The 14010-nt window shown below is 39.2% G+C and overlaps 2 protein-coding genes across 7 annotated transcripts in view; both read left to right on the forward strand.

The window, feature by feature from the left end:
- The window catches only part of ZC3H11A (zinc finger CCCH-type containing 11A), a 40817-nt gene extending 35923 nt beyond the window's left edge, over positions 1–4894 (forward strand). For all 5 annotated transcript variants that reach the window (XM_036755075.1, XM_036755078.1, XM_036755077.1 and 2 more), the window contains 3 exons: positions 1791–1957; positions 2307–2374; positions 2778–4894. In XM_036755075.1, the coding sequence (XP_036610970.1) occupies positions 1791–1957; positions 2307–2374; positions 2778–3036 (494 nt within the window). In that variant the 3' untranslated portion in view covers positions 3037–4894. The remainder of the gene's footprint in view (positions 1–1790; positions 1958–2306; positions 2375–2777) is intronic.
- A 3595-nt stretch (positions 4895–8489) lies between these two features.
- SNRPE (small nuclear ribonucleoprotein polypeptide E) lies at positions 8490–13253 on the forward strand. Of its 2 annotated transcripts, XM_036756886.1 has the most exons (5): positions 8490–8615; positions 9014–9040; positions 10846–10908; positions 12059–12137; positions 13015–13253. In XM_036756886.1, the coding sequence occupies exons 1-5, from the start codon at positions 8562–8564 to the stop codon at positions 13068–13070; spliced, it is 279 nt and encodes a 92-aa protein (XP_036612781.1). In that variant the 5' UTR covers positions 8490–8561; the 3' UTR covers positions 13071–13253. The 2 variants fall into 2 exon arrangements, with proteins under 2 accessions (XP_036612781.1, XP_036612782.1); XM_036756887.1 differs by lacking the exon at positions 9014–9040 and having other exon boundaries at positions 8490–8597.
- The last annotated feature ends 757 nt before the right edge of the window (positions 13254–14010 follow it).

The raw sequence follows: 14010 nt of genomic DNA on the forward strand, positions 1-14010 counted from the left end.
CAAATGGAGGGAAAGAAATTTCGCCCGGGTAATACAAATAGTTCATAGCAGAGTTAGACACTCAGGTCCTCTGAAGCCAAGTTCAGGATTTTTTTCTACTACACCAAGTCTTGGTGATAGTTGTGGAGATGATCCTTGCACTAAAATCTCAAATTCATAGGATCATAGACTTAAAATTGGGAGGAACCTTAGAGGCCATATGGTCCAACTTCCTCTTAAACAAATGCAAAGACAGACCTAGGTAGGATATGTGACTTTTTCAAAGACACACAGGAAAATTAGTATCAGAGCAGAGATTTGAAGCCAAGTCCTCTAGTCCAGATCCAGAACTAGTGCTCTTTTCTACTTATGATTCAAACTGAGACCATGAATATTGTTCTCTCCCCAGTGAGAGTCACTTCTACTGTTGTTCTTTCTTTGTTGTGACAGTTTTCATATGATTTGAATTTCAGAATTTAGATGTTTTCCTCCATCCCTCTTTATTTTCAGTTTAGTCTTCTTGAACAAATCATTAGACCCTCCAGGTCATTAATACTCAGGTGAACATCATCTTCCAAGTCCTAATGTGATACATTTCATTCCCAGCCAGTAGTCAATCATTTCAACATCTTCAGCCAAAAATTAAATTGTAGTCTTTAACTTCATCTGTCCAGGTGGCCATTCTCTTCCAATATCTTTTTTTAACCTTCAAAAGTCCTAACCTTGGGGCAGCTAGGTGGCACAGGGAGTAGAGCACCCGCTCTGGAGTCAGGAGGACCTGAGTTCAAATATAGCTTCAAACACTTGACACACTTACTAGCTGTGCGACCTTGGGCAAGTCACTTAACCTCAATTGCCCTGCCTTCCCCCCTCCAGCAACAAAAAACAAACAAAAAAAGATAATAAAAATTTTTAAAAAGTCCTAACCTTTATAACCATCAGATTTTTTAGTATTCTACACAGGACTTCAATATAATAGTAGTTAGGATTTATATACCATTTTAAGGTTTGTAAACATGCCCACACATATGTACTATTATCATCATTTTAAAATTGAGGACACTGATCCTCACTTGAGGACAGTCACTGATTAAATAACTTCTCTAAGGTCACCCAGCTAATAAGTGTCTGAGACAGGATTCAAACTCAGCTTCCTAATTTCAAGTCCAGCACTCTATCCACTATGGCCACCTAACTGCCTTTCTTGATTCTTAGCATTCATCCCCACATGTTGAGTTTATGTAGTTTACATTTATGTAGTACTTTATAAAGCATTTTACATACAGTATTACTCTTGATCTTCACAACCCATGAAGGTAAGTAGTTTAAACTCTTGGTCATACCCTTTTTATAGTCCAGGAAACTTAAGATTCATACAAATTTAATAACTTGCCCAAAGTCCCATAGTGGTAGAGCTGGTCCTTGAAACCTGGTCTTCTGACTCCAGTGTTCTTTCTATTAAACCATTCTTTTTCACTTGCATCTTTGGAAGTGGGAAGTGATCAACAGGCTTAAGAATGGAAATACCAGGAGTTAGAGAGTAGCAGGTGGTGGTTGTCTATAAAGTTAAGTGAAGATCTATAGAGTATGTAGCGATGTGTTTATCAAAACCCTATGCCAAAACAATAACAACAAGAACAGCTTTATGCCAAACACATCATTTGAGAGGATAAATATACATATGTTATGTCAGTTGTGTGATTAGATATGGTTTATATCTCTATTTTTCAATACCATTACCCCTAGTGCCCTCTACTAAATTCTTGTCTGTACAGTCGGAATACTAACCAACTACCATCTTCATCCTGTAGCCAAGCCCAAGGTTAATGTCAAGCCATCTGTGGTTAAAGTCATTTCAACCCCTAAATTGGCCACCAAACGCAAGGCAGCCGAAGTCCACCCTGCTGTCATTGCAGCTGTAAAACCACTCAGTTCCAGCAGCATTCTTCAGGAAAGCCCAAGCAAAAAAGCAGCTGTGGTAAGAAAATCATTTTGATCCATAGTGCAAGTTTTTTGTCTGTCAGAAAAGATGAAAGTCTACTTCCACTGTCTTTGCAATTTTCATAGTATATCCTGCTGTTTCTTAATACTTTGGGTGTTTACATTATAAATTCTTTGTCTCCATAAAAAGAAATAACATTTAAAACAGACATTTGTTCCATGGTAGGAACAAGTTTGTGTTAGCAAATACTAGTTATCTTCCTGGAGTTGGAAGGTTTTATCCACTGTCTTTAAGACCCATGCACTGAGTAGGGTCTGGCTATCACAGAGCTGCTTATTTTCCTGAAAAAGGCAAGTGGATATTGACATACAATGTACTTTTACAGGCTGCTGTTCCAGTTCTCTCTGAGGACAAACCAGTCACTGTGTCTGAGACAGAAAAAACCCCAAACAGGTAAAACCTCTGTTTATTCCTTTTAGCCAAACTTTGTCACTGTAAATACCTGTGCTCCCATTACTTCTTATCTCTGGAGAACCTTGACACCAAACAATGCTTTCTATCCAAATAATTTATGAATGAGACTACTCAGTGAACCCCAAAATATTGCAAGAAAGTGGATTGATGTTCAGTGTCATAGTATCTATTCACACATTGCTTTTTCTGCACTTCATGGTATTCGGAAGATAGCACATGACTGAGTGTCCTAAATAAGATGATGCTTGGCTCCTAGCTAATGAACTATTATCAGACTCAGAAACATTCCTATGTTAATATGGCATCCTAGGGACTGAGTGATTTTAGCCAACCAGTGGGAAAAGACAGCTTTGTAATAATAAATTCTCTTTCCTTCTCATAGTCTTGATCTGCCTCCAAGTCAAGCTTCTTCTGATCCCCCACTACCAGAAGTATCTAGTCCTTCTTCATCCCAAGTGGCGACAAAAAGCCGCCGGCTTAGCTCTGCCTCTTCAGGGAAGCCTGCCCTTTCTGTGGAAGATGACTTTGAGAAACTGATCTGGGAGATCTCAGGAGGCAAATTGGAAGCAGAAATTGACCTGGATCCTGGAAAGGATGAAGATGACCTTCTACTTGAGCTCTCAGAAATGATTGATAGCTGAAAGTGGTGATAAGATCACTTAAAAAAAACTCACAAAAAACTGGATTTTGTTTCATCTATTATAACATTTGCCTGAGGTGACTATTTCTGTAGGCCAGGATTTGCCTCCATCAGAAGTATACCTCAGAAGTATCTACACTTGTTTGGGCCTCCTGTGGGTCAAATTAAAGAGAAGGCCTTTGGGCAGCCATCCTGTCTATTATTGTTTAGCTCTGAGATAAAGTTCCTTGTCTCACCCCACCCCACTGTTCCCTCCTTCTCCCAATTAAAAAAAAAGAGAGAGAGAGACAGTAGAGATGAGATTGGGTTGGGGGGGCATAAAGGAGCTTAAAGCTTTATGGTCTATGTTTGTTAATTCTGGCTTTTTTCTTTGGGTCTTCTTTGTTGTGTGTATGAACGGATATATGAAAGGTTATTGGAGTTTGAAAAAGATGAAGACAGCTGCTACTACTCTTAAGGACCAAATTTCATGCTGCCACTGAGCAAAATACACTCAGCTTTTGTTACATTGTCTGTCCTTTTACAATGTATTTAAACTGTTAACATAGCTTTAGAGAGGGCTAAGCAGCTACAGGGAGCAAACCAGAATAACATGGACAATTCTTCTAGGTCCGAGTTTTGGTGCTTCTGCTACTCTGAAGGCTTCTAACTAGCAACAGCTTATTTATTACTACTGTAATTTTAAAATAATTTTTTCTCTTTTGCTTGAAAGTGCCTCGGTGGTCCCAAGAACTACTGTGTTGCTGGGATCCCCTGGTTTCTTCACAAGAATTGACATGATTAGTAGAACCTTCTTCTCAGCACGAAAGTTTCTCCACGTGCCCCCCCCAAGTATTTTTCCCTCCCCAATACTTTTCCACCACCACTGGCATTGAATCACCAGGAGTTGTGTGAAGGGCTATGTTTTTGTTTTGTTTTGTTTTTTTAATCTGTACTGCTGCAGTTCCAGCAAATTCTCTTGCCCAGGATTTCTCTACCTTTAACCACCTAGAAAGAAGCCAAATCAGCTGCTGATTTTCATATGTGAACTATAGCAATACACTGAACCCCACTGTAACAGGGATGTTGAGATGCTTTGGAGGTGTATTGTGTACCTTCCATTTTTGTAGGTGATTTTTCCTACTACTTCTGAATTGATTTTTTTTTGTTCTTGACGTCCTCTCCACATCCCCTCAAGGGTTTTAGACTTGTGCTAGAATAAGCCTATTCCAGGCTTGTGTTCTCAGAAGGAGATATATTGCATTGTAAATATTTGTGTTCATATGGTATTTTGAAGAAAGGAAAAAAAACTTGTCCATTTTTATAATCCATTGTAGGTGGTATCTTGGTTCCCCCAGGGAAAATTGACCCACCTATCATATTGGCTCCTAAGGAACTGCTGTTGTAGGCGGCTCATCAAAAGGAGAACTTCATGTAATCTCATGGGAGGGTGGAGAATGCCACAGGACTACCCATTTGGCCTTGCTGAGGTCTGAATGGTTATGCACAAACAAAAGTAACTTGAGAAATTTATATATTTAAAAAAAATAAACACAATTCCCACCCCTCCCTCTGCAATTGAAATTTGTTGTAGGGGGACTCCTCCCCAAGGCCAAGCATGGAATGTTCTGGCTTCATTACCGATTGCCACCTCCCCCTTCCCCTTCCCCATTTCATTCTTGAGATCTGCACAGAGATCTCTACTCCCTTTTGTAAATAACCATTTTATTCTTTTCATTTTTTATGATTTTGTTTGTATCCTATTTAAAGCACTTGTACTATTAATCTGCGTCTGAATCATTCATGTTCAGCATCATTTGAACCATTAGTCATTACGGAGAAAGACATATTTGTGTTTTAAATAAAACTGGTGTAGGAAATTCTTGGCAGTGTGACTTGTATATAGCCTGTTAACATCACATCAGTGCATCTGATATGGCAGATGCCCCAGTCTAATTATTGTTCCCCTTCTAGAACTATAAATGCCTTGATTTTTCACTTCCTGATTTATTCTCTAAAATCTCTAATGATTACATGTAAGCAAATAACTAAATATCCAAAGTATGGCTATAATTTAGCTGCATTACTTAAAGGGACTGGACCATTAAAGTATGCATGTTCCCTGCTTTTCCATAATAATATGTTAGAAATAGTCATTAGGATGAATGTAGGTGTGCCACACTTTTAGAAGGTGTGACTTTAAAAGCAGCTAAATAAGGAAGAGGTTGTTGTACAAAATTGTTAACTTAATAGTTAGTAGCTGGCATTTATATAGTTCTTTAAGGTGTGCAAAACACTTTACAAATATCTTATCCTCCCAACAATCCTGGGAGACAGTGGCTACTTTCTAAAATCGTAAATGAAAATTTTCCAGACCTATTAGAACCAAAGGACAAAGTGAAAATAGAATCCACTTATTACTCCTGAAACTCTAAAAGAGAAAGTCCCAGTAATGTTATAACCAAAATTCAGTGCTTTCACATTAAAGAAAAAAAATTTCAAGCAGTAATAGTCATGGCAACTTCTACTTCAAACAAGAGATCTTGTAATGCAATAATCAAAAAGGCAAAAGATACAGTCTTACAACTTAAAATAACTTATTCTATAAAACTTAATATAGGAGCAGCTAGGTGGCACAGTGAGTAGAGCGTTGGCCCTGGAGACAGGAGGACCCGAGTTCAAATCTGGTCTCAGATACTTGACAGATGTACTAGCTGTGTGACCTTGGGCAAGTTACTTAACCGCCTGCCAAAAAGAAAAAAAAAGTTAATATAATCCTACTGGACGGAAAATGGATCTTTAATGAAGTAGAGGACTTTTTAAACATTCCAAATGAAAATACCAAACCTGAATAGGAATTTAAAAATGCAAACACAAGAGTCAAGAGAAAACTAAAAAGATAAATTTATTTGAGTGATTGGAAGGGATGATGAAGGGACAGGTTCTGTTCTGAGAAAAATATGTAGGCATTGAAATAATTTCAAAAATTAACAGAAGGAACTGAAGGAAGTTTGGAAGGAAGCACAAACAAGTTTTGAAAGTAATATGTTGAGTTTAGCATAGTTTTTTTTTTCTCTAAAGCAAGAGGTATGGAATAGAGATTCAGTTTCATACATAATCCTCTGCTATGTATATGGATGTTAATATATGGGTGATGTTTATTAATTTCAGGACAAAAATAATTAAATTTAAAACTAAAAATGCAGGTTACACAACTTTTCTGGAATACTTTTATTAAGCAAAGCAAAATACAAGCAATGGAATGCATTTATGTATGCACACCCTCATAGACTATTGTAGAGCCACTTAAGCTATGATTCTTACAATGAATTTCATAGTGTCTCATGTGTGGTGTCTATGACCCTTATGTATAAAAATGTTTCCTTCTTAAAGGATCATACATTATCTGGGTAATGCAAATGAATTTATATTGCTTCCTGTGTGTATATGTATACACATATATACATATATAATATACATATATGCATGTGTGTACACACAAATATATACATATATAGATATGTAAACTTGAATATACACAGCCATAATCATAATTGAGCTATATCCATAATTCATCATTTCCCTCATGTTAGGGTCTTTGTATATTGGAAGTTTATTCCCACATCACTAACAGACTCTTATAGGTTAATATCAGAAGACTTTGATTCATACTTGAGAGACCAATTAAAGGTCATCCTGCAATGGTTAATCAATTTAGTCATTAATTCCCGTAAACTGCTCATTAAACTCCCTGAACTGCCCATATTAATTGGCTATTACCCTGTATACCTATGTAGTTCAAATTTTTTTATTTATTATTTTTAACATTCTCTTTAATTCCAAATTCTCTCCCTCTCTTCAGCCCCTCCCCCATGCATTGAGAAGGCAAGTAATATGATATCAGTTACACATTTGAAATAATGCAAGAGATATTTCCATACTAACCATATTGAAAAAAAAAGCAAGAGAAACAAGGGCAAAAAAATGCTTCAGCTGTACTTAGGGTTTACCAGTTCTCTCCTTCTGGAGGTGCATAGCATTTTTCATCAGGAGCCCTTTGGAATTGTCTTGGACCCTTATATTGAACAGAGTTGACAAGTCCTTCACAGTTGGTTATCATTAAATATTACCGTTACTGTGTTCTGCTCCTGGTTCTGCTTACTCCACTTTGCATCAACTCATACAGGTTTTTCTGAAACCATGTCCCTTGTAATTTCTCATAGAATAGTAGTATTCCATCACAATTATATACCACAACTTGTTCTGCCATTCCCCATTTGATAGACATCCCTTCAATTTCCAATTCTTTTTTTTAATTTATTTTTTATTTTTACTTGACAACATTTGGTTCCACAAGTTTTTGAGTTCCAAATTTTCTCTCCTTCCCTCTCCTTTCCCCTTCCCTCCCCCCCCCCCCGCCATGGCATGTAATCTGAAATAGGTTCTACATATACCTTCTCATTAAACTTCTATACCATAGTCAAGTTGTAAAGAAGAATCATAACCAATGGAATGAATCATGTCTGTAATCATGTATGATGATCTCCTGCTCCCCTCACTCAGCATCAGTTCATATATGTCTTTCCAGGTTATAATGAAGTCCGCCTGCTCCTCATTTCTTATAGAACAATAATATTCCGTTACATTCATATGCCACAATTTGTTTAGCCATTCCCCAATTGATGCACATCCCTTTGATTTCCAATTCTTTGCCACCACGGAAAGAACTGCTATAAATATTTTTGTACATATGAGTCCTTTTCCTTTTTCTTGAGTCTCTTTGGGATAAGACCTAGTAGTGGTATTGCTGGATCCAAAGGTATGCATAGTTTTATATTCTTTGGGCATAGTTCCAAAGTATTATCCAGAATGGTTGGACCAGTTCACAACTCCACCAACAATGCATTAGTGTGTCCTTACTTTTCCACATTCCCTTCTACATTTGCTATTTTCCTTTTCTGTCTTGTAAGTCGATCTGATAGAGGTAAGGCAGCACCTCAGAGTTGTTTTACTTTGCATTTTTCTAATCAATAGAGATGCATTTGGGTAACCCACAGGCAAAGGAGCCAACTCACCCAATTTTCAGAACATGGCATGAGAAGGGTCGAGTCATTGCTCTCCTCAACACATGATAGGCCAGGCTGCCAGGCTAGGGCTCTGATGGGTTAGACTAGAGAAGGGGGCAGGGCGAGGTCACGTGAGGGACCTTCCCGCTGCCTTTCTGGTGGGGGGTGAGGTAGGGTTTGAGGAGAACGGGATCCGGCTTTGTTTCCTCCTCCTTACCCGTAGGGAGCGCTGTCGGCACAGTGAGGACGCTTAGGCGCTTTGGCTCCTCCTCCCTCCTCCACCCCTCCCCTTTCCGCTTCCTGAAATGTGGAAGGGAAGCTGAGCGAGAGCCTAGAGCAGCCGGTCCGCCAGGAGGAGGCGGAGGCGGAAGTCGTGGGTGTGGGAGGGGCCTCCCGGCGTGCAGCGTGGCCGAACTTCCGGTTCCGCTCGTGGTTTCCCTAAGGCGCGCCGTGCCCCGCGCTCTCATTGTAAGCTCCCGCCATGGCGTACCGCGGCCAGGGCCAGAAGGTGCAGAAGGTGATGGTGCAGCCCATCGTATCCTCTACCGGGGTCGGGGTCGGGGCAGCCGAGGGGTTCTGGCTGGAGAGCCAGGCGCGGGGGCAGGGAGGTCGGCGGGGGCGGGGAGCGCGAGGAGCCGGCCCCCGGCCGGGGCTCCTCCAATGGGGCACCTGGGCCAGGTGCGAGGAGCCGCCCGCATGGGCTGGGAGCCTGGGCGCGGGAAGGCGAGAATGCCGGGCGAGCCTCGGGTGGGCGTAGATGGCGGGAACTTGGCGCACCTGCCACAGATTCCGGGCAAAGCCTCGGGAGAGCGCAGGGGGCGGTGCGTGCGCTTGCCGGCTCCTCCGCAGCCCCACCTCGGGGACCCCACCCCACCGGGGCTTTGCTGAAGCGTCCTTGGCTCGGTAGGTTTTTCCTTAACGACTCCCGGACAGAACCTCATCTTCAGGTATCTCCAAAATGTAAGTGAAACCCCCGGTCCCTTTCTTCCATTTGTCATGCAGCTCTGTGTTGCTTTTCCTAATGGGAAGAAGGAACGAGACCCTGGGTGGATGTGCCCAGCTGTTGGTCATTAACTCCTCTTCCGAACTTTAGGGTGTTGCTTCTCCGAAGTCACAAACATTAAAGCTAAGTGGGGGGAGGGCGAGGGCTGACCCCAGAGCCTAATGCATCACTGTGGCGAGCACGAGCTGCGCTGCCTGGGACAGAAGAACGAAGGCTTGCTCCTTTGTGAGCGCAGTGGGTCATGGTAGCAGAGGAGATGGGGGGCGGGGAGGGAGGGTGTCAACTTGGACAGCGATCCGGTACTGTGGTCATGGTGCCCATAGGGTGAGGATTCCACACCTCCGTCCGGTCTAAGACTGCCCGGTGCAAAAGGCAAACGTTTTTAAATAGAAGACTCGCTCTTAATATTCAAATCATACTACAAACCTATGCCCTCAAATGACGTTTGTTATGAATTTAACCTTTTAAGTATTAGCAAAACTAGTTTATATTTAGAACAAAACTTTTTCAGTCAACAGGCAGGAGACTTATAACCTATTTGTAGTAACCTATTATAATTTATAATAACCTATTACCCTTTCACTTTGTGTCCCTTCCCATGGTCTTTGTATTTAATGCACTGGTTTTAACACTAAAAGGAGTGGAATTTAAGAATACCTTGAAAGAACAAGCTGTGTCAATTGACAAACTGCTTTTTTTTTTTTTGAATCACTAAGCAAAGAAAAAAATAGGATGAAAATTTTTATTTCAAAGTAGGTGATGCAGTGAATAGAGCATTGGACTTGGAATCAGGAAGACTCGTTTTCGTGAGTTCGAATCTGGCCTCTGACAACAGCTGTGTGACCTTGGGCAAGTCACTGGACCCTGTTTGTCGCAGTTTCCTCATCCTTAAAAAGAACTGGAGAAGGAAATGGCAAACCACTCCAGTATCTTCGCCAAGAAAACCCCAAATGGGGTCAAAGAATCAGACACAATTAAAACGTGTGAACAACTGAAACAATAAACAAGAATCATAATACTTTTCTGTTAGATAACATATCTGGTCCTTCTAGTGCTGAATGTATAAAATAGGATTGCAAAAGAAACCAGACATGTTGAAATGCATTTATCAAACTATTCAAACAGATCCCAGATTAAAGACCCCTGATTTAATGGTTTTATTAGACTTTAGTTTCCTCATTTGGCATACAATAAAACTTTGTATTGATTTGGAAAGTTTTAATAGCACTTTGAACTAAGATCCATCAATCTGAGGTTGTGAGCCCTTTATTGCTTTTTTTTTTTTTTAAAAAATCACTTCATTTCCAATTGCTTCAGCAAGCTAGTATGACATAAAAAGTGTTAGAGAAAACATGTTTGTTTCAGACTGTTGGTCTCTTTGCTCAATCGGCCTGATGTCCTTTGGTACCTGAGTTTTCTAAGATAGCAGAGAACTCTGAGAGAAATGTTTATATGTTACAAGGCAAAACAACAATAGACTGTGCCTTAAACCTTATAAGCATTATGAAAAATGCTGTGACTGAAAGACCCCAGATCATAGGAAGTTGTTAGTGTGTATAATCCCATTACGGTGTTTGTCAAATAGAAAATTTCTTTGGAAATAATTTTAAAATTACATCTTAGTAACAACTAAATTTTAAAAATATTTTCTGTTATTTTACAAAATCACTTTTGGGAAGTTACATTAGACATGTGTAGGTGGTAGTGGTGGCTTTTGGTGGCTTTTTTCTTTGTTTTTAAAAAATTTGTCTCTTTATTTCAGCGGTCCCGAATTCAGGTGTGGCTGTATGAGCAAGTAAATATGCGAATAGAGGGCTGCATAATTGTAAGTATCTGAGATTTATGCTCCTTTTCAGCAGTATATAATGAGAAAAGACCTGAGAAGAATGAGAAGTCAAACTGTAGGAAAGTGTTTTTGAGATAGATGTGTTAAGTTCACAAACTGAGAAAAGAGCGAGGGTTTGTTGAGAGCTGATTGTATAGCACTGTACTAGCATTTTTTTGGTGGGAGATGAGGAATATAGTGACAAGAAAGAAAATACCATCCTTGATATCCTTGAACAGATAAATATGGCATTAGTAGGGAGGAACAAGAGTGCGAAAGAGATACAGGGAGAAAACAAATATTTAAGTGCAGAATCTGGAAATAATACTAAGTGATCAGAACTATAAAATTCATTAAGTAAAGCCTCCTGGAAGATGTGGGCAGTGAATCAAACTTAAAGAAGTCATAATAGTTTGGAAGTGTTTTTCTGCTAGTGTACAGTTACTGTTTGGTGTTTCACAAATGCACCCTTGGGGTTTTCTGATGTCCTGAAAAACCTCACTCCCCTTTGCCAATCTTTGATAAAGGTAGAGAAAGACTATAGGGTAACTATTGTGTATGTGCATACACAATAGATTCTCTTAGAAGTGGGAGGATTATGGATAAGTTAGGTGATAGGATGTGTTCCTGGTGGATCCTGAAGCCTGGGAAACAATAGTGTTCTTAACCTGGGGTCCATGAGCTTTAAAAAAAAATTAATAGCTATTGTAATATAATTGATTTTCCTTTGCAAGCCTATGTATTTTAAATATTTAAAAACTTCTGAGAAATTTTTAAATTCTGAGAAGCGTTTCATGGCTGCCAAAAGGGTCTGTTACACAAAAAAAGGTTAAGAATCCTTGAGTTAGAGAAAAGAAGGTAAGTTAATGCATATGGAAGAGTAGTGGTTAGAATGGATTCTTCTCAAAAGCAGTCATTGAAGTTTCTAGGTCTTTGCTATTTCATATTAAAAATCAGTGGTGGTATGGGTTACTATATTAAGTTATAGAAATGTATTGGTCTTTGGTTGTAACTGGGTGTCTTTAAAATAACATGGTTTCATATTCCTGGGATGATTTGAATATAATTCTGCCTAAAGAAGATCATTTTAAAAGTTTTGTTTGAATATAACTATTAAAATTTTTAAATGATGATTTCTTTTATTATCTAGGGTTTCGATGAGTATATGAATCTTGTATTGGATGATGCAGAGGAGATTCACTCTAAAACAAAGTCAAGGAAACAGCTTGGTAAGATCATATACAGCCTTGTTGAATTTCAGATAATTTGTCCATTTTGCAGAATTTACCCTTTTTTAAAGCTATTCCTTAGCACCTAATAATGACTAAGCATTCATAATCTTATTTCAGCCAATGAGAAAGTGTAGTTAAATCAAGGACTTCTTACCCCTCCCTTTAGTGTTACCCAGCCCTATCCTACCCTCCACTCCTCTCAGAAGCTTCATGAATATTTCATCTCTTATCAAATGGTCCTTTGCTAAAAATGACTCTTTGAACTTCCTGTTTTAAGTTTCCTCTGCTTAAAGTTTCTCTCGATACAAATCAGTTGTGTAAGACTTGTTCTTGAGAAGCAGTGGGATGATCTAACTACACGTCTTGCTGCTCCACTTGTTTTGCTTGGAGCCTTGATTTTATTTAAGTTAAAACTAAATTTTGTATGTTATAAATGTAAAATTCACAAGCAGTTAGGGGTAGACCATCCAATTCAGTTAGTGTCTGGTGCATTTGTTTTTATAAAGGAATATCTACTCACAGACTTGAAATTACCTCTTAAAAATGCATTAGCTCATGTGAAAGCTGTCATATTTCTAAATGCTTGTGTACTATGAAAAAGAAATAAGAAACTAGTAAGACAAGTGGTGGTCTCAGACCACAGAATGAAGCATAGTTTTTGCAAAACATTACCATTGTGGGAATTTGTTTTGCTTGACTATGCGTGTTTGTTACAAGGGTTTTGTCTTTCTTGTGAGAGGAAGAGAAAATAAATTTTTATTTAAAAAAAAATTTTTCAGGCTCTCTCATGCTAAGATTTTAATTCTGATTAAGTTATTAGGAAATTTTGTGGTAGAGGTTCATGACTTCTCATGGTTTTTTATCTGTATTGCAGGCCGGATCATGCTAAAAGGAGACAACATTACTCTACTACAAAGTGTTTCTAACTAGAAGAATATTGTCAGTGAAGTTAGAAGACACTCAGAAGGCAATACTTTTTTTTCTTAGTTACATTCTCTGGGCTTCAAAAGCCAGCTACACATTTTTCCATGTTGTTTTGATCTTTCTTTTATGGTATTATAACAATAAATGGGTTGCTCTGGGGTTTGTTTCTATTAAAAAATTCTGCATTGAGTTTCTTTCTCTCTGTGAAAGAACTTTTCACACGGTGGTGCCATTATCCCTTTTAAGAGCCTGGAGGCTGCAGCTGTTGGTGCTGGCCATAGAGCTTTCTGAAAAGAGGCATTTGCCCCAGGTATTACGCTTTGAGGGGTGTGCAAAAAGGGTAAAATTTTGTGAGATTCATATATATTGTGAAGGTAGTGTCCTTAATTAACATAGGACGCTATATTGCAAACATACAGTGGGCACATTGAAACCAAAACTGAAACTAGTCTCTTGACAGTCAAGTACTCCCGTAGCATTGTTGCTAACTTGGAAATTATTTCCCTAAATCTAAAAGTTTTGTGAAGAGATGGAGGCTGTGTTAGACTTGGCCCATAGGTGTCTGTTCATTAATATTAATGCAGTTTTATCTCCAGGTTTGTTAGCCATCAGGTTGAATGGGGGAAAGGAAAGGGAACCCAAAGCATGGGGCTATTTTATGTTGGAGGCAAGAGTTGGGAACTATTCCAGTACATTACCTATAGATGGGTGGACATGAGAAATCCAATGTCTGAGCAAGACCACCTAACTCTTAGGGACTTTCCATCCTCAGCTGCTGTTCATGTCCTAATTAAAACCTAAAACTGGACACTTACTTTTCTGTACTCCAGTGTAACTGGTCTGTGGCAGGATGCAGGAAAAATGAGTCCAGCATTACTTCTCTGCCTGTCTGGAGTGTAAAAACAGAACCTTGCTGTAGACACATGAACTCTAGCATATGAAATCA

This window comes from Trichosurus vulpecula, chromosome 4 (genome assembly GCF_011100635.1).
Source record: "Trichosurus vulpecula isolate mTriVul1 chromosome 4, mTriVul1.pri, whole genome shotgun sequence".
Classification (NCBI taxonomy): domain Eukaryota; kingdom Metazoa; phylum Chordata; class Mammalia; order Diprotodontia; family Phalangeridae; genus Trichosurus; species Trichosurus vulpecula.

Excerpts from the sequence above, each read along its gene's own strand:
- SNRPE (XM_036756886.1), top strand. The coding sequence starts at position 8,562 with ATGGCGTACCGCGGCCAGGGCCAGAAGGTGCAGAAGGTGATGGTGCAG. Across the intron at positions 9,041-10,845 it reads TCTTCAGGTATCTCCAAAAT|CGGTCCCGAATTCAGGTGTG; the intron begins GTAAGTGAAACC and ends TCTTTATTTCAG. Across the intron at positions 10,909-12,058 it reads GAATAGAGGGCTGCATAATT|GGTTTCGATGAGTATATGAA; the intron begins GTAAGTATCTGA and ends TTTATTATCTAG.